Source organism: Bufo bufo, chromosome 2 (assembly GCF_905171765.1).
Source record: "Bufo bufo chromosome 2, aBufBuf1.1, whole genome shotgun sequence".
NCBI classification, from domain to species: Eukaryota; Metazoa; Chordata; class Amphibia; order Anura; family Bufonidae; genus Bufo; species Bufo bufo.
In genome coordinates this window covers 702,381,223-702,408,333 of record NC_053390.1, presented here as the reverse complement: position 1 = coordinate 702,408,333, position 27,111 = coordinate 702,381,223, and the positions used below count along the sequence as shown (strand labels likewise).

The 27,111-nt window shown below is 40.7% G+C and overlaps 1 protein-coding gene across 2 annotated transcripts in view; it reads right to left on the bottom strand.

Moving 5' to 3' along the window:
* Positions 1-18,251: 18,251 nt before the first annotated feature.
* WWC2 (WW and C2 domain containing 2) overlaps positions 18,252-27,111 on the bottom strand; it is a 204,032-nt gene continuing 195,172 nt past the window's right edge. For both annotated transcript variants that reach the window (XM_040418707.1, XM_040418708.1), the window contains 4 exons: positions 26,812-26,904; positions 24,378-24,620; positions 21,991-22,118; positions 18,252-18,940 (listed from right to left, as the gene is read on the bottom strand). In XM_040418707.1, the coding sequence (XP_040274641.1) occupies positions 18,874-18,940; positions 21,991-22,118; positions 24,378-24,620; positions 26,812-26,904 (531 nt within the window). In that variant the 3' untranslated portion in view covers positions 18,252-18,873. The remainder of the gene's footprint in view (positions 18,941-21,990; positions 22,119-24,377; positions 24,621-26,811; positions 26,905-27,111) is intronic.

The window sequence follows — 27,111 nt, the reverse complement described above, 5'->3', positions numbered from 1 at the left end:
ATGTGGAATCAGTGTAAAAGGAGTGCACTCTTTCACGCTATAGTAGGATCTTGGGCCTCTGCACGGTTTTTTTATACCTGGCACTAACATTCACAGTTCACACTTCAGTTATTTGGTCAGTGTTGGGCCCATAACTGCCCAAATAAGTGGTGTGCAGTTATTCTAAGAGCGACGCCTGTCATCTGAGTGTCATACTGACTCACAGTATTGTTTCACTACCACAGCAGACTCCCTATGCGTGTTTCTCGAAGGCACAGTGTTCTACACCACTATACAGGCTCTATGCAGCCAGGAAATAGCATTTTTTTAAAATGAGATTAGTCATTAATACATTCGCATAAATCAAATCTTTTTGGAAAATTCGGCGAACCGACCGAATCGAATTTTTGAGAAATTCGCTCATCTCTAAATATGGCACTAGCTTCTTTATTATATCTATCAATATGACTACAGATCCGTTTAATGAGGGTTAATTTCCCCACTGGAATGGATTTGATTGTATGTCTGGGGTGTGAACTGCTTGCATGATGGATAGTATTACCCACAGTAGCCTTCTTGTATGCTGATGATATTACATACCCTTGTTCAGAACCCAATAAGGTCAGGTCCAAAAAGTAATGTTCTTTTGGTGATAATATGTGAACTGAAAATTTAACTCATCATCATTCAAGTAATCCACAAACACTGGTATGGCAGATACATCGCCCTGCCAAATAAGTAGCAAATCATCAATCCCGTACTTGGAGAAAAAACGCAATACATGAGATACTTGTGCCGAGTTAGAGGCTGCCGATCTTGGCTTAGCTCTTACATGTTTCGGACCTAATGCACCCACAGTTTCAGTGGCATCACTAGATGCTGAAGCAGACATGGCCCTGGCTGTTCTTTGGAGGTATGTCACCTCTGTTCATTATTGCTGCTGCTGCCACAGTCACCGCCCTAATCCACTGATGTTTCCTTCTCCTCAGCACCCCATTGAGCTTCCCCCCCCTTCCCTATTCTGCAAAATTCTTCATCTTTCTAGCCTTTCCCTTCAATGTCCCTGAAAGTAGAATAGAAGCTGGATTGTGACTGTTCACTGTCCCTAAGATCGTTTTCTGTCAGACACTGCATAAACCCATCCACCAGAGCTGTGGGCTCGCCTGCTGGCCAAAATTTTGGGAAGTTTAAAACAAACCCACTTCTCTAGTTTGAATAGTTACGTACATGCAATTTATTTTTTCCTTTTTAACCCCTTCCTGACATGCGCTACACATATATGGTGTATGCAGAGTCTTTAAAGATGGCACCATGACCTCCGGGTGCCTGCTGTTACAAAGCAGACATCAAGAACTAAAGTCTGTTATAGGTGAGAACGCCAATCACAGACATTTAACCCCTCAGATGCGGTGTGTAAAAGGTTGTAATATTATTAAAAAAACTTCCGCAAAAAAAAATTATTATCTGACCTGCTAGAAATGTACATGATGTAATCTGCAGTGAAGGTAATCTTCTTGCCAATGTCTATTTGTGAGCTATCCTCTCCCTTTTGCTTCTCGGCTGTGTCATGTGACCAACAATCAGACTTTCCAAATAACACAGCAACTTATATGTGGACAGAAAGTTTGTTTCTCTATGTATTCCTATGGGAGCCTCAATGTCAGTCTCATAGGAATGAATAGAGAAGCAACTGACTTCCTGTCCTGTGTCAGTTGGAGATCAGAGTTGGTCACATGACACAGCTAAAAATTAGAAGGGAGGGGATAGCTCACAAATAGTCACTGATGAGAAGATTACATTTACTACAGATTACATAGTGCACCTAACAGGTCAGAGAATAAAAAATGTTTGTGGGAGTTTTTCTTTGGATACTGGAGGTTTTTTTCATTTTCATTTTTCTTCCCTGTCTTCAGGGAGCCATATTTTTTTTTCTTTTTCTATTCACATAGCCTTATGAGGAATTGTTTTTTTTGCCTATAAGAGGCTACAATATTCAGTAGTTAGATTTTTTTAGCTTATACTATAGTCCCATAGAACTACAGTATAAGCTCCATTTGCGGTTATCCTATGCTGGGGAGAGATACAAATACTTAACCAGAAGCCTGTTGGGATCTATATACAGGTTCTTCTCAAAAAATTAGCATATTGTGATAAAGTTCATTATTTTCTGTAATGAACTGATAAACATTAGACTTTCATATGTTTTAGATTCATTACACACAACTGAAGTAGTTCAAGCCTTTTCTTGTTTTAATATTGATGATTTTGGCATACAGCTCATTAAAACCCCAAATTCCTATCTCAAAAAATTAGCATATCATGAAAAGGTTCTCTAAACAAGCTATTAACCTAATCATCTGAATCAACTAATTAACTCTAAACACCTGCAAAAGAGTCTTTTTAAAAACTCCCAGCCTGGTTCATTACTCAAAACCGCAATCATGGGTAAGACTGCCGACCTGACTGCTGTCCAGAAGGCCATCATTGACACCCTCAAGCAAGAGGGTAAGACACAGAAAGAAATTTCTGAACGAATAGGCTGTTCCCAGAGTGCTGTATCAAGGCACCTCAGTGGGAAGTCTGTGGGAAGGAAAAAGTGTGGCAGAAAACGCTGCACAACGAGAAGAGGTGACCGGACCCTGAGGAAGATTGTGGAGAAGGACCGATTCCAGACCTTGGGGGACCTGCGGAAGCAGTGGACTGAGTCTGGAGTAGAAACATCCAGAGCCACCGTGTACAGGCGTGTGCAGGAAAAGGGCTACAGGTGCCGCATTCCCCAGGTCAAGCCACTTTTGAACCAGAAACAGCGGCAGAAGCGCCTGACCTGGGCTACAGAGAAGCAGCACTGGACTGTTGTTCAGTGGTCCAAAGTACTTTTTTCGGATGAAAGCAAATTTTGCATGTCATTCGGAAATCAAGGTGCCAGAGTCTGGAGGAAGACTGGGGGGGGGGGGGGGGGGGGGGGGGGCGGGGGGAGAATGCCAAAATGCCTGAAGTCCAGTGTCAAGTACCCACAGTCAGTGATGGTCTGGGGTGCCATGTCAGCTGCTTGTGTTGGTCCACTGTGTTTTATCAAGGGCAGGGTCAATGCAGCTAGCTATCGGGAGATTTTGGAGCACTTCATTTATGGAGATGAAGATTTCATTTTTCAGCACGACCTGGCACCTGCTCACAGTGCCAAAACCACTGGCAAATGGTTTACTGACCATGGTATTACTGTGCTCAATTGGCCTGCCAACTCTCCTGACCTGAACCCCATAGAGAATCTGTGGGATATTGGGAAGAGAAAGTGGAGAGAAGCAAGACCCAACACTCTGGATGAGCTTAAGGCCGCTATCGAAGCATCCTGGGCCTCCATAACACCTCAGCAGTGCCACAGGCTGATGCCACGCCGCATTGAAGCAGTCATTTCTGCAAAAGGATTCCCGACCAAGTATTGAGTGCATAACTGAACTTAATTATTTGAAGGTTGACTTTTTTTGTATTAAAAGCACTTTTCTTTTATTGGTCGGATGAAATATGCTAATTTTTTGAGATAGGAATTTTGGGTTTTCATGAGCTGTATGCCAAAATCATCAAAATTAAAACAAGAAAAGGCTTGAACTACTTCAGTTGTGTGTAAAGAATCTAAAATATATGAAAGTCTAATGTTTATCAGTACATTACAGAAAATAATGAACTTTATCACAATATGCTAATTTTTTTAGAAGAACCTGTACTGTATATGTATATACACACATACACATTCAGTTGTGACCACTGCATCTGAGGCGGCTTTCCCAGGGAGTGGTGAACTCCCAGGGCCTGAACAGGACACTCCTACACTTAGATTGATGGGGAGCCCCTTCCTGTGACAGGGCTTTATAGAAATAAAGATCATTTGCATCACTGAATCCCAAAATGCTTGAACTATTGAAATATAAATATATTTATCCTGTACAGTGAACGTCGAAATGGAATAAAACTAAAATGGCTATTTGCTGTTTTTTCATCGCTTCCTCTCCCCCCAAAAATTGAAGAGTGATCAAAAAGTCATACACACTACAAAATGATATCAATAAAATCTACAGATCCCCTGCAAAGGAATAGATCAGTTTTACCACATAGGGAATGCCGTATAAACAAAACCCATAAAACAGGCGGTATTGTGACTTTTTCCAGCTTCCCATTACATGGTATGCAATATTAAATAGTGCCATTAGAAAGTATAACTTATCCTTAAAAAATAATAATTATGTTTTTACTTTCATATTATGGGGTATTGATCGCAGATTTTTTTTTTTTTTAGCACAAGACTGCAACATGACAAAATGTGGAAAATATGAAAGGGTCCGAAGACTCTCACAATGCATTGCATATGTTTATTAATTTACTTTAAGGCTTAAAATGAGATTCTCACCTTTCTATTGTTCTTCTGGATTAGAGTATAACTTTCCCTGCTTCCAGCCCGGTAAGTTATACATGCAGACCATGCCACTGAGATCTAATGCCATGATATTCATTTCAGTGTTTCACCACACTTGATATCTGCATTCTTCTTACAACCAGGCAGCTATTTTGCTATTGCTTCCTCCTCTCCTAGTTTGCTTGGGGTAATTGCTATCAAATGGTCTCACATCAGTTCCTTTATTGTGGGTCAGCTGATCACTGATGGGGCCAGTCTTGGTTGGGAAGATGTTCCAAATTGGGAAGCTTTCCTTTAACCCTGTTACAGGAAGTGGGTGTAGAAACACTGCATCAACCAACCGGTTTGACTTTGGGCTAATCCTAAGGATGTTATCCTGGCAGTCCCCTGGTATATGTACCTCTTGGAGTAGTACCAGTGTGGTTAACAGCTGACCCATGGGGGTCAGAGACACCAGTGCAAAGCACCAAGGGAACAGGCAAAGCTTAAAGTCAGTAACAGGACAAGGCAAGGTCAGAGCATGCAGCACAGGGTGAGTAAGGTAATCAAGCTTGGGTTAGGTCAGGCGGCAGAGAGTCAGAATCCGTGAATCAGGCAGAAGTTGGTACATATGCAGACAAGCAGATTATAGTACACCTTTGCAGGATCTACTTGGCCAGTAAACCTATTCCTCAGGCAGGGAATGAGATAAACAGCACAGAAGATATAGCAGCCTGTCTAGTTTTCCTCCTTTTCATTCCTTCTGTTCCTGGTTACCCCATGGTGTATGCTGTGATTAACTACACTCTGTAAATTATAAAACCTTTATTAACTAACACACTAAAGCTAATTACAGTACTAATTACAAAGTCCAGTAGAGTTTAATCTTAAAGGGAACCTGTCATCAACTTTATGTTGCCCATACTAACAGCAGTATAAAGTAGAGACAGGTGAGTTGATTTCAGCGGTCTGTCATTTATAAGTTAAAAGTAAGTTGCTGTCGAGAACCAACATCACAATCATTGCAGACTGGGCCTGGAAAAGAGTCCCGGCCACCTGAGAAGAGTCCTGGTTATTCATGAATTCCTGCTCTCCTGCCCACCTGCTGATGACTCACAGTCTTCTACCTAGTTTTCTCCCTTTCTCTCTAGGAGAGAACTGACAATCATCAGCAGATGGGTGAGAGTGCAGGAGATTATGTATAACCATGACTCTTCTCAGGGAGATTTGACTCTTTTCAAGGCCCGGGCTGCAATGATTATGATGCTGGTTCTCAGCAACCACTTACTTTTAGCTCATGAGTGACACCGCTGAAATCAGCATTTCTGTCACTATTTTATGCTGCCCTCAGTAAGCTCAGCATAAAGTTGATGACAGGTTCCCTTTAACAGTGTTTACTGCGTGTTAAAAATGATGCTACCTTTATTGAGCGGGTCAGTAGTTATGGAGATACTAGAAAAAGAAAAAATGTAATCCAGCTTCTTCATCAAACGTGGCAGCTTTTATTGACAGTAGTGCATTAAAAACCATACAAACAGTCCATGTCTACGCATTTAGGATCCCCTAATACTGATCCTTACTCATGACCAGTAAAGTTATGGAGATACCACATTTCTATATACTCCTCAACATTAAAAATGGAACACCAAGAAAGAAAAGTTGTGGAATTATGGAAATCACAGGATCAATAGATAGGTTAAAAAAATGGAAATGATAAAAAAAAATGGAAATGATAAAAAAAATTGGAAACAAAACATTCAAAATATCTCAATTTATTTATTATTTAATATCAGCAGCACATGCAGAAATAGACTCACTTACACACCTTGGCATGCCATCAGTGAAGTTATTAATGGTTGAGGAATGTTCTGCCATGCTGAATGCACTTGGGCATGCAAATTATCAAGATCCACTGCTGGAAGCTCCCTTTTACGATTGCCGACCGATTATGTCCCAGTCGAGCTAGAGGGAAAACAAGTCCAGAGACGCTGCAGGCCATGGTAGCATGTTTAGGCTGTTCACAGTAGCAGGAACAACATTCAGCCTGGCATTGTCCTATTGAAAAACGGTTGTGCAATCATTGATACAGCCATTTCTCTAAACGAATGTAACGCTGAGCTGTTAAGAGTACCTGAAATGAAGACCAGAGGGATCTGGCTACCACACCTTAACCCTTTCCCCCACACCATAATCCCAGGAGTTTGGACCAGTGTGAGGTTCCCTTATGAAGGCTTTTTATGGTGTTGCCCACATGGTCTCTAGACCATTCACTGGATAGCATTGCATCAGATGAATACGCAACGTTGACCACTGATGACATCTTTAACAAGGCACGTAATGATCCTTCAAAGTGATAAACCAAGGTCTCTTAGTTCAAGGATTCTGTCTCTCAGTTTACAACAAATGTCGATAACTGGCACATTGACAAATATTTGAGTTTTCTTCAAAAAAACTTTGCTTTCAATCTGGCCTTTATTCCCTTCCCACATGCCACAGATTGGAGCTAGGTGCTTGAATGTTTGCAGATCTTAGCGATACCTGCTGCTTCCTCGATGTGCATAACCTTATGGCTTGTCCTTCTTGCAATTTGTGTTGAGGAGTGTAGATTTTATAATGTTTTACTACTTTTAAAAATAAAATAAAATCATTTTTGAAGAAAAAAAAAAAGTTTGCTTTGTGTTGCCATGTTCTAACATCCATAATGTTTTGATTCTTCTGCCAACAGAGCTGTGTGAGGGCTCATTGTTTGCAGGAAATTTTAAGATATATGCAATCTTTTTTTTTTTACAATTTTTTGGTGGGAGACAAAGGATTTCTTTTTGCGCCATTCACTGTGCAGCTTAAATAATGGGATCATTTAATAGATTGGATCGATATAGACAAGGTGATACTAATTGGGCTTAAATATACACAGTTCTGTGCAAAAGTTTTAGACAGGTGTAGAAAAATTATGTAAAGAAAATATATTTAGATTATATTTATATAATCAGTGTTTCTGTATCTTATAAAATGATTATACAGAGATCAGCGGCACTACATTATGGCTGCTCTGGCTAATGATGGAACACTGTAGTTATATAAATGAGTCTACAACATGAATCTGTTAGTTGTGACAGCCTGTTATTTTGGGGGGATTTTTTATTTTTTTATACTTTTACAAGTGTCCTGTGAATTTATGTATGAAACTATGTCAATATACCGTATATACTCGTATATACTGCTCAAAAAGCCCCCTCGTCTTATACTCGAGTCTAGGTCTGTATTATGGCAACTTACATTGCCATAATACAGACCATGACATGTTGGGGGCCGGAGAAGCTGTTACTTACCTTTACAGCTGCTCCGGTCAGCTCCCAGCACCTCTGTTAAGCTCCCAGTGTAAATCTCGCGAGACACGCGGGCCACGAGATTTACACTGGGAGCAGACCGCGAGATTTACACCGGCAGTAAGTACCGGCCCCTGCACAGCCTCCCCCCCCCCCCCCTTTCCCTGGACAGCCCCCCCTCCCTGGCCAAGTATGAAAGCTGACTTGGAAAATATTCCAAAGGCAAAAAAAGCTCGAATGGTTTAACGACTTCATATGGGGCTCTAGAGACTGAATTGCATAAATGGGTTATGGAGTGTCGTCAAAATGGTTATTTACCAGTAGCTGCTGCATTTCCCACCCTAGTCTTATACTCGAGTCAATAATTTTTCCCATTTTTTTGGGGTAAAATTAGGGGCCTCGGCTTATATTCGGGTCGGCTTATACGCGAGAATATACGGTAAGTTCAGTTTTGCAGTTACTGTATAATCAGCATATTTGGATATACAAAAATGCTGACAAATCTGCCTAGTTATGGCATCATTTATGAATGAAAAGAGGGATTTATCTCGCTAGATTTAGTATTCTGTAGTCTATGACAGTTCCAGAGGGTAATACAGCTTTACCAGGACCCCGAATGGCAAATCTGCCTAGCTAAATTTAGTAATTTGCAGTCTATTACAGTTCCACATGGTTATAATCCAGCTTTCCCAGGACCTTGAAAAGCAAATCTGCCTAGTTATAGCACTATTTAAAAGTGAAGATGGTAATTTATCTTGGTAGATTTAGTATTGTGCAGTCTATACAGATCGACACGGTGGTAGCCCGGCTTTCAAAAGAACCTGCAAATCTGCTTAGCTAGGGCACTATTTGAAGTGAGCAGGATTTATTGAGGTAGACTTCGTATTTAGCAGTCCCTATTACAGCTCCAGATAATGTGTTACTCATCTTTCCCAGAACCCTGAACATCAATTCTGTCTAGCCATCCTCCATACCGATTTGTCACTGGGATTTTACTCATGATACTTGTTATGAGCTTAGTCATTCTGTCACTTGACAAGACAACATTCAGCATGAAGTTTCACACAATTCTTTCTATTGTTTTTTACATGCTATTTTTGGTGCATTAAAAACACCACTACAAAATGAGCAGTAGAGGTTTTAAGCGTGAGCAAAATATAGATTATATGGACATAAGGAGCTTGCTCATTCATCCAGAAGAGCATTTGTGAAATCACAAACTGATGTTGGACAAGAGGGCCTGGCTCGCAATCTCTATTCTAGTTCATCCAAAAGGTGTTCTGTGGGGTTGAGGCCAGGGCTCTGTGTGGACCAGTAAATTTCTTCCATACCAAACTCATTCATCCATGCCTTTATGGACCTTGCTTCGTCCACTGGGGCACAGTCATGCTGGAACTTGAGGGAAACTGTTACCACAAAGTTGGAGGCATACAATTGTCGAAAATTGGTATTCAGAAGTATTAAGATTACCCTTCACTGGAACTAAGTGGGCCAGGGTAATCCCTGAAGAACAACCCCATAGCATTATTCCTTCTCCACCAAACATTATAGTTGGCACAAAGCAGTCCAGCAGGTAATGTTCTCCTGGTATTCGCCATCCATAAGACTGCAAAATAGAGAAGCACAATTCTTTACTCCACAGAACACATTTCCGGCATTGTGCTTGGTGACACAAGGTTTGCATACAGCTGCTTGGCCATCAAAATCCACGCTGTGAAGCTCATGCTGCAGTTTTTGTGCTTCTGTTAATGCTGGAGGAGGCTTGGAACTTTGCAGTTAAGTCAGCAGAGTTGGTGACTTGTAAGCTGTAAGTGTCTGAGCATTTTTTGACCCCGCTCTGTAACCTTAAGTGGTCTGCTCCTTTGTGTCTGAGTTAGTGCAGTTCCTAAATGTTTCCATTCCAGAGGAGGATGTATGTATGTATGGCCTATGAGTCTCCTCACGCCGACTAAGGCGCTCTCTCCCCAAGGAGAGATAGTACCACCCAAATCCTGACTTAGGCCTCTCATCCAGCTAAGCCAATACTCTCTGCTCTGCACTGATGAGGGGCAATCACTCTGAAACAGCTGTCTGCAGATGAGCTGCTGGCTTATTTAATATTCTAGTCATGTCTCAAGGCCTATTTAAAGGGTCGAACATTGACTGATGGGATAGCTGCCTTACATCTGGTGGCATCAGAGGAAGAGCTTGTTAAGAGCTTTCTTCCCCGAATTTCAGAGGAGCATGCATGGCTTATAAAAAAAGTCTCCTTACACCGACTAAGGCGCTCTATCCCCAAGCAGAGATAGTACCTACCCCCCCCCCCCCCCCCGCCATGGCACTGCATGAAACACCTGAATTCAATCACTAAAGGTAGGTCCCAATACTTTCATCCACATAGGTTATAATTTAACTGTAAAGGCTGGTTACTCCTCCTTCTGGATGCACACTGGGCAGATTTACTATCTAGACAGCATATATACAAAACAGGCAGTTTAAAGAGCTGCCAAATGTATCACAGAGGCTTAGGATGGATGATTGGTGCATACCTAGACACGTTTGTCTAATTTTTTACCACATATTGGTTGCTTTACTTTGTGACCGAATTTTCTGGCAAAATTTTGCTTCTGAATGGTTCATCTTAAGCCTTGCACCTTTCAGCCCAAGCCATGACCCCTCAGCGGACATGGCACTGTGGATAATACCTTTTGGCTTAGTTGAATCATAAATATGTCTAAAATGAGATGCACCAAATTTTGGCAAAAATTACCATAGGTATCAGGCACAGCCAAAATTATAAACATGGGCCTTAGTGTCTATCTGCTGTATCATCAATTTTCCAAAAACCACCTGAGCTGCCAGCAATCCCTCTTCCGTGTACAGTGAAGGAGATCGCTGCATGTAAATGCAGAGGTCTCCTTCATTGAGCGAGGAGCCGACTGTCGGCTGCAGAATCATCCCGTGTAAATCCACCTTTAGAAAGCACTTTCTTGGAGTTCCATAGTAACAATATCGGAGACAGAGGCAGCACTCAAAGTAAATTATTCTTTAACATAGAATATAAAAAAATAGTCCAACAACTTATCTTTTGTTAAAAAAAAATGTATTGTTCAAATCATTGAGACACATGGAAAGTGCAGAAACAACGTTAATCTATGTGATGGTAGCATTTCCATAGTATTACTGACAAGAACACAATAAAAGACATAAAAACATTCAGAATTTAACCCGATTACATCTTTAGTTCAGTTCTGAGCATTTCACATTCACAACAATTAAGGAGGATACAACAGCTTATATTTGATTTCACCAGGATGATAATAAATTGTTCATTTGTCTAAAAATAGAATATTTTTCTGATATGTGGCTGTAATACCAGGAATTTCATATAGATACGTGAAGAAAGATTAGGTATAGTAAAATACTAAATAGCCTTTGATATTAGTGAAAAGTTTACACATCCTCCGAATCTGAGCAAGGCAACATATGGTTCTCAACACAAAGTGAGGCTATAAGACTGGTGCTGCCACCTACTGGTTAACAGGGCATGACGACACTTACAGGTCTAACACTTATGCCCCACGCTTGCCTCTGTAGTCTACAAGGCACTAAATGGCATATGGGTCTAGAAATATACAGAAAGCTTAAGTGACTTAGTGATTCTGATCTCTATTATAGCTGGTGAAATTTTCAGCAAAATTTTGCTAATTATTTTCTTATTGAATGCAAGGTTGGTCCAGTACATCAGTGACTAAACTTTGGCAATAAATACAACACCTTCTTATTAGGAAGATACTGTCATTACACTCCCATAGTTTGAATCTATAGCCATATAAATTGATCATGCATGCCCCAATGCCCAACTAAAAAGTTCAATTATTTGGATGTGTGGATGCATAGTTGACCACAGGGGCATAACAGAACAGTTCACACTTCATTGCCCTCTAACCTGTGATTAACCCCTTTGACTTTTGAATTACGTATTTATCATGGAAACGCTTTGCTGGGTTTTGCAGTACTAGAGTAAAGCTACTTTTTGGTTCCTTTGAATCCTACTCACCCTAAGCTTCCAATGGAACTCTGAGAATGTTAGGTCACCAAACATGGTCAAAGTCATCCACATTAACATTTCATCAAAACTCCTGACTAGCACAGGCTTCTTACACATCATGCACATATGAAAGGTGTAGCAAAGATCTAGTTGTGTATGAAATTATTATTCAGAGTAGGTGCCAGCTAGTAATGAGGTAATCTTCTGTCCTTGGTCTACTTCATTTCTCTACTAGTTTGAGTCTATACATATAAATGAGTGATTTAGTAATCAATACATTATGTAGAAGTGAACAGCATGTATCCAGAAAACCCTAATGTTCCCCGATTAAAGTCTTGAACCAGCCAGTCACAATGCACTAGAAAACATTGCCGATGCAAATATTAGATTAACTACAAAGGCAAAAGTCCATTATCTTAAGACTTCAGACCTGGATGCATTTGACCCTTTATTGGGTGAGACACGGCTATATGAGATTAGAAAAACATGGTTGCTGAAGTGAATGAGGATCAACTGCAATACAAGGTACAGACCACTGTTCCTAAAAAAGCAGCCATGTTCTTCTAATCCTGTACAACCCTTTCTGCATTTTACAAGGAGTTATTTTGTGGCCTCTGGAGGTACTTTGTGATCAGATGGTGTTGAGAAGTTCTGTCTCAATTCATTTTGGCAGATATTGCTAATTCAATTAGGTGGGAAATGATCATTTTAAGGCATGAACGTACAATTATCACTGCTCTTGCAATCTGCTAACCTGATAAAAGGGATTGTGCACGAAATAAATTGCATCATGTGTGGCTCAGTTCAGGCTGCAGGATAGCAAGTCTGATATGGTGAAAACAGGATCTGCTCAGAAAAGATCTTGGTTGTGCTTTCTGGCCCATCTGAAACCTCCATGTAAAATACTTGATACATAAGCGAGTGACAGCTGTAAATGTAGAAGATGCTGTACAGGATGGAGTTAGCTTTCTATATGACCAACGTTAAAAATGGCCAGAACTGAACTATATGAAAACATTACATAAATAAGACAGTAAATAAATAAGTGGAGAGTAAATCATTAAAAAGACACAAACAGCTCTACACATCAGTCTACGTTTTACAAAATTAAGCTGACAAAACAAAAAGAAAAAGAAAAACAAAAATAGGCAACCTTCATTAAACCTTAATATTATCCCCTACAGAGACCAAGGATAAGTCAGCCCCCATCACTGCTGTACCCTTGGACGCGTGGGGGTTAAATTACTTCATATTTACATTCTCCCCAAGTCTTTGACCTTACACATGTGATCTCTAGTAGTCTTACACGCAGGTAGAGTATAGAGCTGTGGTCTGCAGGACACGGCTGGAAGGGCACAGTTTGCAGACCACTGGTAGAGAGCATGGCCAGGTAACCAGGAGCTCCCCAGGTTTGGAGCAGCAGGTTACTTAACCTCGGTGTAGCAGTATTCCACAGTGTATCAGCACACTGCAATTTAATGCTTTTTCTTCACAATAACACTTGATTGATTGTCTTGAAACAGACACTTGAAATTATTTGCACTATTTCCTTGTGGTAGGCTAGGCCTACTTTTAATGAGTGTGCTGTTCACACATCACATTTGTATAGAGGAAGGAATCACGATTACAGAATGGCAGGTGAGCAGAGTAAAGGGGCGCTGACATCACTATACATTAACATACTGCATTACATCCTTAAAGGGGTTGTGCGAGATTGGACTGCTTTTTCCCTAGATACCGCACCTCTCTCACCAATGGGTTGTTTCTGCTACTGCAGTTCAGCTCTGTTCACTAGAATTCGGGTGAGCTGCAATACTAGGAACAGGGTATGAATAGGAGTCGTGCTGTATTCCAAAAAAAAAAAAAGATCCTCTTTTCTATTCTCATTCAACCCCTTACTATAGCATCATGTTAACACTGACCAAGATGTTTGGGAAATTTGCCAACTGTTCTACAGATATGGACCAAAAAGCCAGGGTCTAAGGAGAGTAACACAGCCTGGTCAGCTACTTATAGGACAGAAAAGCTTAGGGAGTATCTCTACTAACGTGTAGGCGCTGATACCAGTACTGCAGATACTAGATCAGCATTAAAAAGGCATAGATGAACAAAAAATTGATATTAACCAAGCCCAGCAGATTATTGACCAAAAGCAAAGTACAAAATCTCAGACATCCTTCAAACTATGGAGTCAACAGTGTGCTATAGGGTTTTTCACTGAAATCTAATCTTTTATAGTTGCTCTGATGGCCTCTTTCTCCTCAGTTGTCGATGACTTCCTGTATCTGTAACCCCTCTGTCTATACGTGTAAAAGGCAATAGTGGTCACAAGTAGTTACAGGAACAATCCATAGCACGAACCGAAAGAAACAGGATGGTAACTGGTCAATGTATAAGCTGTAAGGACAGGTGCCAAAAATAAGGCGACTAGTACTAAGGGCATTGTACTACCGGCTCAATGTCTAAGAGGGCAAGCTTTAAAGGGGTTCCCTGAGACCAGGACCCCCTTTTGATTTTGTCAGGCAGAGGGCAGGGTTTCAACATTAAAAAAAACAAAAACACGTGTCACCGGCCCTTTGGTTTCAGTGTTGAGTTCCCTTCTCCTCCGCTTCCGGTCTCCACTGGACCAGAAGTGTGATGTGCCATCACCAATGCTAGCCAATTAATTGCCTCAGTGCTGGAAGCGTTCATGCACAGTACCTGCACTCGTCACCACTAAGGCTATTAATTTGGCAGGCAGCTGTGATGTGGCCACACTTTCGGTCCAACTGGACCTGAAGCAGAGAAGTTGGCCAGCACCAAACCCAAAATGCTCTGAACTAGTGAGACTTTTTTTAATTTTTTTTATCCCTGCTCCCAAAGAACCCCCTTTAATATATGTACATAGGAGGTCTCAATTTTATTGCTGTATTCTCAAGAAAACAAAGGCTAATCTCTTCTATGTGAAGGCATGCTACACATTACGTTGTATATATACTGTAGACAAGTTCAAAAAAGTTCTTATTTTTATTGCTTTAAATAAACATACTCAACACCCCTCAAATTACCTGCCAATATACAACCGAGAGCAACATTTTACAAGATCTTCAATATTTATACAGAGTGCATCTTGAGCCAATATCACTCATCTTAAGTGACCTGAATATATGATCAGACAAGTAAATGGTGACCATGATTGGGGAAGTTACCAAAAAAAAAATCAAGCGTTATGATACAATAGTCAAACTGACCAGTAGCTTTATGTTTGGCAACAATGGCAGGGAACCATTCAGCCCCTGATGATAAAACATGGAGGTGGCCGTGTGATAACTCCCTCAAACATTAACCCCAGGTTGTGACAGCACAAGTCACTCTTTTTTCGGCCATGAACTCATTGTGCTGGATGTTGCAACCATAATAATAATAATAATTAATAATTAGTTTTACCTTTGAATCATAAATCCATCTAATTGATGCCCTGTTGTTCTCCAAGCAAGTAATATGTAGGTAAATATAAATTTATTTACAAGGGCATAGATTTACCCTACAGATGTCATTATTATACTGCTATGATTTTTATAGCAGTATAATAATATTTTATAGCATTATAGCTATATGCTGTACTGATTGGAGCTCATCCACTTTTTTAAAGAGATTAGATTTGGGGTAAGCAAAACAAAAACTGAACTAAGAGGATTAGATTTAAGGAAGAATCTCTGAATAGGCACTTTCATATTTGAGCCATTGGGACTTATACCTATGGGTTCGTTCCAGTAATAACACAAATTGTCGGTGCTATACCCAATGCTAGCCCTAATTTGCTTTAACCCTTGTAAAACATTTTCTTCCTGGTTATAAACCTCATACAGGTTTGTATATAGTTTATCTGCATGGGAACTGGCACAAGTGGTATATACCAGTATATTATAGCCTCATGGTATGATGCAGGGTACCACATTTGGGACATAAGAAATGGCTACTCTCAGTCCATCTATTTCAATATTTTTTTTATTTTTACAGCTGGATATATAGAAATATAATTTATTAAAGATGTAAGCACTAAAGCCTATCAATTGAATGGGGGTCAATATGTATCATAGTTAGACTAGGTTTATACATAGTTCTGTGTTTGGAGGATACTGTATGCCAGGACACGGCAGCAATGTCTTAGAAGCCACAAATACCCTACATTAGCATCAAAGGACTTACCGTATTAGGGTATGTTCACATATTCAGGATTTGATAAGGATTTGGGCAGAGACCCCGCATGGAAAAGCTGCAAATTATTCCCATTGAATGACAATAGGACTAATCTTTGTGTGGACCTGTCAGGAGTAATTTCAGGGTCCCATACAGGCAAGCTGTATGGGAATTCCCTCCACCATCCCTTCTCACATTCATAGCCATAAAGATTTTTTTATTGCATCAGGCCACTCTGCCGTACACATAAGATTTCAATTTCTATCAACTTTTATTACAGGTTAAATGAAGGGGAAAAAAAGTAATTTGCACCATTTTTATTTACGCTGTTCACCGATCACCATAAATAATGTGTTCACTATAATGTGCGGGTCATTCTGATCACAGGGATACCAGATAAATTATCTGAGATAATGTTTGTTATATTTAATAGTAAGTATTGCATTTATTATTATTTTTTTTTTTTTTAGCAACATTAACTTTGCAGAGAAATGTAACTTGTACTTTACTAAAGGTCTCTGTCAGGAGTTGAACTCCTTAACTTCTACATGGCAGGCACCCAATTTACCACTACACTGACTAGAGAACCACATTATTATTATAAGGATAGGATTTTCTGTGACTAAAAAGCTACTAAACCTTAAGACTTTATTTTACTGCTTGAGGTCTGGGCCAATATTTGTTTGTGTTTTTTTGTTTTTGTCTCTCTATCTTCCAAATTCCACAACTATTAAAATATTTTGTTCACATAGCCACATGAGGACTTATTTTTGGGGGACAAGTTGAATTTTTAATGGCACTATTTAATTTACCATATATCATGTACTAAAAAACAGGAAAAAAGCGTTCCCAATGCAGAAAAAATATTTAGCTATTTTAATATTTTGGACATGGCGATGCCTGTTATATTTTTTGTTTATTTTTATATGTACAATTGGGAAAGTGGGAGGGTGTGATAAAAAAAAAATTATAATATTGAAAATGTTTTAACTTTTCAAAAAATGTTTTACTCATTTTTAGTCTCCTTAGTCCACAGTCTAACCCCGCAGGTTTCTATTGACAGCAACACCTGAGGGGTTGAATGACTGGGATCAGCCGGCACCTGCCATATATGGAGCGAGCTCAGTGCATGAGCCTGCTATATACAACCTCTTAATGCTTATGATATGCATGCATGTGATATAGTATTAAGGGGCTAAGGGTTATACCTATGAAGAAAACAGTAATACTATTTAGTATCTTTCTAGGCACAAAAAATTGTCTCTCTGTAACAGAAGAATGTGCAGTGTGCAGAAGGTCTAGGGTTCAATTCCTAACGGAGACCTATAAAATAATTTCTGCAGTAAAAGTTATGGCAGAAAAAAATGAACTTCCAGCTTCTCTATTACCATTGTTGGAAAGTAAACATGCAGGTCTATAGTCTAGTGGTAAACTTGCCGCCTGCCATTTAGAAGCTCTGAGGTTCAATTCCCGAAAGAGACCTATAAAATAATTAATTTATTTAGTAAATGCTTGTATGTAACTCATGTTTATTGTACGCTTCAGAGCAGTGAATACTAATGAGGCTGACAAGGGCAGCCCTTATGGTGGCCCTGGGACTTGTGCTATATCCTTGACAAGGAGTTAATTCTGATGTATATGCTAATCATACTACCATAGTCCAATGCTTGTTTGTAGGTGTCCACTTCAGCATGCCCCAGATTAGAATGTTGTCTGCACAGTAACGACTTGAATTGTATAAACTAGCATTTGCTCCAGATGTAATTTCATGGATGCATTTTAATGGTGCTTTACACGCATGTGTTGGGGACCTCAGCTAGCACTCACAATCAATACACCACCTGAACTTGCCATTGCTTCAGGTCACAGGTCCAGCCTGGTACTTAGCAGTAATCTGGTAGTGCTCCCCATGGCCGCTAATGGCTGTGTAATACCTTCTTAGAAATAACTTATGACATACGTTTCAACACCTGAAAGTAAAGGATTACAAATGTTTATACTGACAAGGTGCACAAGGCATACAGCTACTCCGCTTCCCCAAAGGATGATTGAGAAGTATGTACAGGGCAGCTATGAGCATGCTATTAGGATGACTGGGGATAATTACTAGCTGACAAATTTTCATCCAGCTTTAATCATGTGTGTGACCTTCCTAACAGTGCAGTCCATACTTACTACAAGCATGGTCCCATTTTATCGCCATTCTATGCAGTATTGATAAACCCATCATACTGACAGTTGCCTACTCATGGATGTATGAAAATGAATCAAGGAAATAAGTGCAGAGGTATATGGGCAGCTACTCAATTTAAGAACATCTACAAAATTCAGCTAGCGGTGTAGTTTTGTAAAATAAAAATTAAAAAAAAATAAAAAAGTAACTTTATTCTCCGTTGCTATTACCCTGACCTGGTGTAGAAATGAATATGCGTCAACTTTTTCTTCAGAGTGAATACCAACAATAGCAATGGCACAACTAGGGGATACAGAAGCACCTGGTTCATGAGGCAGCCTTGTAGGTTTGGAAATTTAAATCGACTCCCAAAAAGTCTATGGTGCAAAAGTCAAATGTATGGCTTAGCAGCCATTTTCACAGTCAGCTTACATGAAAACATGAACATCAGTCTATTGAACAAAAAAATAAATCTGAGCACAGTGCAATCACCGTTTCCTTGCTCCTCCTTTACAAAACTGTAGGAATAAGTGGATGACACAAACTGTACAAAATTACCATCAGTGTACCAGATTAGTCTACTTTGGTTTCTTCATTTTTTGTCTCTTTTTCTCATTTGGTGCTTTTTTTTTTTTCTTCTAGTCCTTAATTCAAGATACAGCATGAGATATTTTACAAACTACGGGTAATGTAAAAAAATATTCAGTTTTACTTTAGCCATAAAAGCAAGAGCTATACTACAAAAACGTTCATCTAAAAAGATAGCCAATCGGAAAACTACAGCTGTGAAATAAAAATATAACTATACATCGTCAGCGGAGAGAGATGGGATACTGATCTTGGCTCTGGTGAAGTAAGCAATCTTCTCCCTGAAAGAATATAAAGCAATACATCAGTTAAATCTGTGGATAAAGCCTTCCGTCGGTTCATAGCTGGAAGTTTAGCTATCAGAATGAAAACAACAGTTGCTGAACGGCAGCTTATAGAAGTCTTTGTACACAACTTGTCCATGTAGTTGTTTGTATGTGCAATGCAATGGTTGGTCACGTGGAGTGGTGTATAAAGCTACCTGCTCCAGCGGGATCGGCTATGTAGGGAAAACGGCCCAGGAGTTTCACAGAAAAATAGGGGAGCATCTAAATGACATGAAAAAACCCAAAAGGATACCCACCTAGCCTTACAAATCAATAATATTCACCAAGGAAACCCACAGGGCCTGAAATTCATGGGAATAGAACCAATACACCCAAACATTAGATGGAGAGACTGGGGCAGAAGAATCTTATAGAGAGGCTTGGTGGATATTCCATCTTAAAACCACCAGTTCGAATGGTCTCACATGTCCCATTTAAAATACTTGTCAGGGCACTAAGAATACATCATCATAATGCCATTATCGTGTCAGTACATTTTTTTACTACACCATTATTAATATTCTTTGCCCCCCCCCCCATGTTTGGAGGTATATATGGAGCAGGTGATATCTATTGCTAAAATTTTCCTTCATTTGACTCTCTTCAGTTGTTCTGGCATCAGTGCGACATGACAATTTCTCAATTACATTATACAATCACAAATGTTCTGGCTCTCTGGTTTAAAAGCACAAAAATATTTTCTTTGTTTATCTCATTTTTATAAAAATGTTACATTTGACATTAATTATTCACAATTGTATTGGTGGAACACTGTCGGTACTGTGTGGTACACAATCGGCACTCCCGCCTGTTTGCATCTGCCTAAAATAACCAGAGCGCATAAACTCAATAGCATCCTTATTTGGAGAATCCAGTCTGCATTACGCATGGGCGGCTGTTCTGAATATTCAGCATGGGGAATGTCCGAGGATCTATGTATTACCATTTGGCCCCTTTCACACGGGCGAGTATTCCGCACAGATGCGATGCGTGAGGTGAACGCATTGCACCCGCACTGAATACCGACCCATTAATTTCTATGGGGCTGTGCACACGAGCGGTGATTTTCAAGCATCACTTGTGCGTTGCGTGAAAATCGCAGCATGCTCTATATTCTGCGCTTTCCACGCAACGCAGGCCCCATAGAAATGAAAGGGGTTGCGTGAAAATCGCAAGCATCCGCAAGCAAGTGCGGATGCGGTGCGATTTTCACGCGCGGTTGCTAGGAGACCATCGGGATGGAGACCCGATCATTATTATTTTCCCTTATAACATGGTTATAAGGGAAAATAATAGCATTCTGAATACGGAATGCATAGTAAAATAGCGCTGGAGGGGTTAAAAAAATAAAATAAAAATTTAACTCACCTTAATCCACTTGCTCGCGTAGCCCGGCATCTCTTCTGTCTCCTTTGCTGAACAGGACCTGTGGTGACGTCACTCCGGTCATCACATGATCTTTTATCATGGTGATGGATCATGTGATGGCCGGAGTGACGTCACCACAGGTCCTGTTCAGCAAAGGAGACAGAAGGAGATAGGGCTGCGCGACCAAGTGGATTAAGGTGAGTTAAATTATATATATTTTTTTTATTATTATTTTTTAACCCCTCCAGCGCTATTTTACTATGCATTCTGTATTCAGAATGCTATTATTTCCCCTTATAACCATGTTATAAGGGAAAATAATACAATCTACAGAACACCGATCCCAAGCCCGAACTTCTGTGAAGAAGTTCGGGTTTGGGTACCAAACATGCGTGATTTTTCTCACGCGAGTGCAAAACGCATTACAATGTTTTGCACTCGCGCGGAAAAATCGCGGGTGTTCCCGTAACGCACCCGCACATTTTCCTGCAACGCCCATCTGAAAGAGGCCTTTGTGGTCAGTCAACCCACTGAATATCGTAATAAAAATATAATCACCTGTTTCCAGGCCACTTCGTGATATTTGTTGACCAACAGCAGTCGTGATGTCCCTGAATATGACATGTTGCCACTGCAGCTAATCAGCGTCCTCAGCTGTCTACAGTTGAGGACAGTGACTGGCTGCAGTGGTCACGCACAATGTCCAGGCATGTCACTGCTGCTGTTTGTCAAACAGCCTGAATGGGACCGGACCAAAACAAGTATCATTAGTTTTTTTCATTTTAAGCTATTGTAGGGATTATCAGAGATTTTTTTTTATCTTGGACAACACCTTTAAGGCTTCTTGTAGTGTATACAGCTCCCCTGCCACTCCCTGGCATCCGGGGCTTATTTGTCTTTGTTAAAACCTAGGTGCATCTTGTAGGGCAAAAAATACGGTGACTTGCGTGTAAATGTATAGCTTGTGGCTCCTGGTAGTCATAAGTTGTTTTTTTTTGGCTCTTTGTGTATGTAAGGTTGGCCACCCCTGCTGTAGGCCATCTCTACATGGATTAATCTATGAACACGTTATGGTCCATTTACTCCCATTCACTACAGATGTCATAAAGCACACACACACACACACACACACACACACACACACACTGCAAGGGCTCATTCAGACGGCCGTATTTATGTGTCTGCATCTGTTCCGCAATTTTGCTGAACAGATGCAGACCCATTCATTTCAATGTCTGCATTCATACTTCCTTTCCACGGCCCTGCAAAAAGAGCATGTCCCATACTTGTCCGCAATTGCGGACAAGAATAGGCGTTTCTATCATAGGGCTGGAAGTGTGCATTCCGCAAAATGCAGAACACATGCGGCCGGTATCTGTGTTTTGCAGATCCACAATTTGCGGACCACAATACACATACAAGTGTGAATGAGCCCCAAGGCTTATAAATACAGAGCAATATGGAGTCTTTCAATTATACTGAAACAGGCTGGTCTGGCTGACATGGTGCATTACCAGCTTTACCCTCATTTTGTATTTGCTGGTTAAGTTATAAGTTCGGATGTTTGCAGGTTGTAAGGGAAGCGTTAAGTTCAAGTGTTTAATGCTGCAATGCAGAGCAAACGTTCTGTGTCTCACCTGAATGTCTGTACTTGTAGAGGCACCTTCTGGCTCTGTTCCCGTAGCCTACATACGTCCTTGGAGGCTTTTCTCATTAATTTTTCAGCGCAGAATCCTTGCTTTTGTTCTTCTTTTGATTGTTCAGCCTACAGACAAACAAAACCATCATCTGTCTTTAAAGCTCAAGGAATCGGATCAGCAGGTTGTATTACAAGACTTCAATGAATGGGTTGTTCTGGGCCTTTTGGCAGACAACTCATTTTATCACCGTTAATGGCAGCTCAAATTGAACCTTAAAGCAGGAAACACAAAATTGTGTATTACACCTTATAGCAGACACGTTGTTAAAGGGAATCTGCCACCAGAAAATGCACTGCGATACCAGGCACAATGCCTTGTAGGGCTAGCTCAGCTGTATGTAATCATAACAGTTCATTAAGTGAAAGGTACTTCATTCTGAAGAAAATGCACTTTCGATCCACATGCAAATGAGCAATTAAGTGCACCGAGGGCGGGGCCAAGTCACTGTGTAACTTGCTCCTCCTCCTTCCTTTTCCTGCTCCTCCCTCTTCTTCTTGAGAGACAGGGTCGGGTTTCTTCATAGTTATCTCTTCTGGCCCTGGCAATCAAGGAGGTGGGGGGAAGCTGGCAGAGGAAGCAGAAGGAACAAGGGTGCACAGAGTGGCTTGGGACCTCCCTCGATACACTTAACTGTTAATTTGCATATGGAGTAAAAGTACTTTTTCAAAAACGAAGAAGAGTATAGCTAAGTGAAAGGTGCAATTACATTCAGCTGAGCTAGCCCTACAAGGCTTTGCGTCTGGTTAAACAGTGAACTTCATGGTGACAGACCCCCTTTAATGATTAACTCTTTCATTTCCACATAACCTTTCGCATTTAGTTATATTTTTTTTTTTCACTTGCCATAATTCATTATTACACAATGAGAATACATTAATCTCAAAGTAAATGAAGAAAAGCAAATAGAATGTCGATAATGGGATAATGTCAGACAATGTCAGAATTGTTGAACTGTGTGAATCACGGATGTGCGTCATTTGTGTTCTTCGCGGTCAGCACATGTACCCATTGAATTTAATGTTTTTATTTACACACTAGTGATTTTCCACCGATACTGTGCGACTGGAAAAACTAGAGACATGCACTTCTGTAAGTTATTTTTATGGACCAATGGTAGGAGATGCTCTGGAAACTAATTCTCAGCCTATCAGTGCACAAGGAAAACAAATGACGCACAAGTTGCAAAAAACAGACACACGGACCAAACACAGATCCTTCATGGACATCTTCACAGATGAACCACTGGCCATCTTGTCATGGATGTCATCACAGATGTGTGAATAAGGTGTTAACTCTGCTACATCTGTAAAGGTTAACAAATCACACTTGGTGAGTTATCACGTTATGACTGTTTTTTTTGTGTATATAGTGCAGAATAGGCTAACAAAGCATTCTTGTGTATAACTGTTTTAGTTGATGCGCTATTTATGGGTGGTCTACCATCTTAATTTCTTCTTTCCTGATATGGTTCCCCTAATGCAGCCTCCTTTTCCTTTATGCCTCTGGTTTTCAGAAACAGAAGAGATGGAGTCTAATCATACGAGGGGCAGAGGCTCATCATGCTGCACTCGTTCTGCTTCTGAGTCCTATCTGAGGGCCGTGGGTAGTAGAACTTCTGCTCCTAACTCAAACTGCAGTCCCAGTGTATAGTATTTGCTACAGCTTCAGCCTGTCTCCTGCTTGTGATAAGTGTCTTCCTGCCTGCTCTTACAAGTGGAAGACAAGGTAAATCAGTTTGAAGCTGCATCTCATAGGATACACTGCAGATCCCGCACACAGCACACACAGTATACAGTATAGACAAGCAGTGTGAGGTAAGGGATTTTTATAACTCTGCAACTAATCAGTATACGGTGTCACCTACTGTATGACAGTCCTGGTCCTATAGATAGCTTCAGCAGCACATGTGGGACATACAGAGGAACAAGGAGGGAAGAGTTGGTGGAGAGTGATCTGAGAGCTACCAGGAGGGATGTCATAGATGACGATATAACCCTGTTACTCACAGGAAGCCAGCCACACATGAGACTAACATCATGTCTACACGGGGGAGGAAAACTTGGGCTGGATGACAGAGCCACCCTTAGTGACAGGTTTCAAAATGTGTGTATACAGTTGAGCTGGCTGAAACAAATTGCACTTCTAGAATATTGCTAGATAGCATATATCCAAAAGAAGAAAATGCTTGAGTGCCATTTCAGCTTCAACCTGTTAATATCATAATTTAATTCCTTTTTCTCAGCAGTCAGCACTATTATCTGTAATGGTTTGAAATGCAGGCACATGGATATTATCCGCTAATCACAAGAGTGAGGATTCTTTACCTGCTTTTCTGCTTGTTTCAGAAGCTTCTGGAAGCGATCATCATCCAGAACACAAGGCGGCAATTCAGTCTCTCCCCTGGCTTTCATCTCCTCTAACCTCTGCCTCAGGTCTCTCAGTAACTGCAGCTCGTCATTGAGTCGTCTCTGTCTTGTCCGTGATGCTTGGAGATCCAGCTCCAAGTCCAGAGATGTCCGTTCACGACATTCATGCATGACTCTTCTCGTCACTGTCTGACACATAGGCTAATGGGAACAACACAAAGCGCAAAGAACGATCACCAAATACGATTTTCTTAATTCTTTACCAAGGACCTGCCAATCGTATTGAATAGCCTTTAAGGCTCCATGCAATAAATTCAACAAGGCTGCCATTCCTCAGCCACTGGGTGGTCAGCCTTGTCACAGGATATGTGAACTAAAATCACAATCCTTATCAGAGTTTGTACCCTAGCTAACAGCGGTAGGATATGTAGAACTGCTGATGTGGAGACAAATCAAGACTATGACAACACTAAATGGCAAGAAGGTTATAAGACTAAGAGGTTAACACTTGCCAAACTATTCTTTTTCAGGACCTAGTTAAAGGGCATCTTGTCAGCAGATGTGTACCGTCATTTGACAGCTCCAGGACTTCCATTAATTACGCTGTTCTGCTGCTATACCAGAACAATGGAATCTGTAATGTGGTGTGAACCCAGCCGTATTTGAGATAAAGGATACCTTTGTTTACACTATTACAGCCAATTATGTGGAATAATAATGACATTGGCAATAATGTGGAATCCTGATGACTTGTCTGCTGTGTGCAGCCTGCGATTAAAAAAAAATACTGTGTAAAAGAGGGCAAAATGGCAGTGTACCCCTATCGGTACAACCAGTTTTTTTTAAAGTTTTTTTTAAAGGGCATCTTTCAGCAGATCTGTACCTATGAAACTGGCTGACCTGTTAGATGTCTTCTGCTGCCAAGCGCACATGTGTGTTGGTCCCATGTTCATATGTGCCTGCATTGCTTAGAATAATGACGTTTTAATATATTCAAATGAGCCTTTAGGAGCAACAGGGGGTTACCATTACACCTAGGGGTTCAGCTCTCTCTGAAACTGCTGCACCCTTTAGACTTTGATTGGGCCAGTCAGTATAAACATGATCATTCCTGATCAAAGTGGAGGATGCGGCAGTTGCAGAGAGAGCAGAGCCTTTAGGAGTAATGGCAACGCCCTCGTTGTTCCTAGAAACTCATTTGCATATAATAAAACATCATTTTTCTCAGCAATACAGGCACGTATGGACATGAGACCAACGCAGATGTCTTCAGCTGCTAAGTCCACATGTAAGAGGTCATTCAGTTTCATAGGTACAAATCTGCTGACAGATACCCTTTAAAAACGACAGAGTGTACCAATAGGGTTACACTGCCATTTTACCCTCCTTTACACAGAATTTTGTTATTATCCCAGGCTGCACTCAGCAGACAAGTCATCAGGATTCCACATTGTTGCCAGTCATTATTATTCTACATAATTGGCTGTAATAGTGCACACAGAGTATCCTTTATCACAAATAAGGCTGGGTTCACACCACATTACAGATTGCATTGCTCTGCTCTGTTATAGCAGCAGAACAGCGTAATTAATGGAAGTCCTGGAGCTGTCAAATGATGGCAACAAATGGCGCCCAATAGACCCCACTGACCAGAATGGGATCCATTTCTGCAAGAAAACCCGGCATTTTACAAGACATGCTACACCATTTTGTCCTGCATCTTTGAGAGCGATTGGTGGCTGGCCACAACACAGTAAAAATTCATTATTATGAATTATAGGATTGGTGCTTAAAGGGGTTTACCAGGACTGAAAGGTTGATGACTTATCCTCAGGATACGTGAATGGCCAACTTCTGACACCACCCCTCATCAGCTGTTTGAAGAGGCTGCGGTGCCCGCCGAGTGCCATGGCCTCTTCCTTGCCCTGTCACTTGCACTAGTCGACCTTTGTACAGCTTCGTTCCATTCGAGGGAATGGGATTGCGCTACAACGCCAAGCACAGCCGCTATACAATGTACGTCGCTATGCTTGCCATAGCAGCACCCACAGCTGATTTTCGGGGACTCCTGGGAGTCAGGCCACCATCAATCTGACATTGATGGTAAATCCTGGACAATGCTTTTTAGCCCATACCGATATAGGATTACTGTTTTTAGAAACCCACATGATGTATGTGCTGGAATTTTGGTTTCATATGCAGTGACTTATAAAGGGAGGCAATATTCTGCAGACAATCATTTGAAATGACAGAATAAGAAGAAGCTAAACATAAAAGTTATCTTCGTAATTACAACTTGTTTCTCTGTAAAATTTAAATTCACTCGTTGAGATTGGGTAACTAGGTACCACTTTAAATAATATTCGTTCCATTACAGATATTGTGAACGTACCCTCTTTACTCTCAAACTGCGTCGTTCAGTTGCATTCCTTATAAAAGGTGACTTTTTAGCAAGGGTGGAGCTGTCACTGTCACTTCGATTGAGCTGCAAGAGAGGTTATCACATTAAAACAATAATAATATATTACATCCATATATTACATACACTGATAATATACAATATCTACCGATCACACCTCCGGTGTGGCTCCCACGTGATCAGTGAAGATGCTCATGTACACCCAAGGTGGCGCACTGGACCAGCGATGCATTTAAAGGGGTTCTGCATTTTTTTTAAACTGATGATCTATCC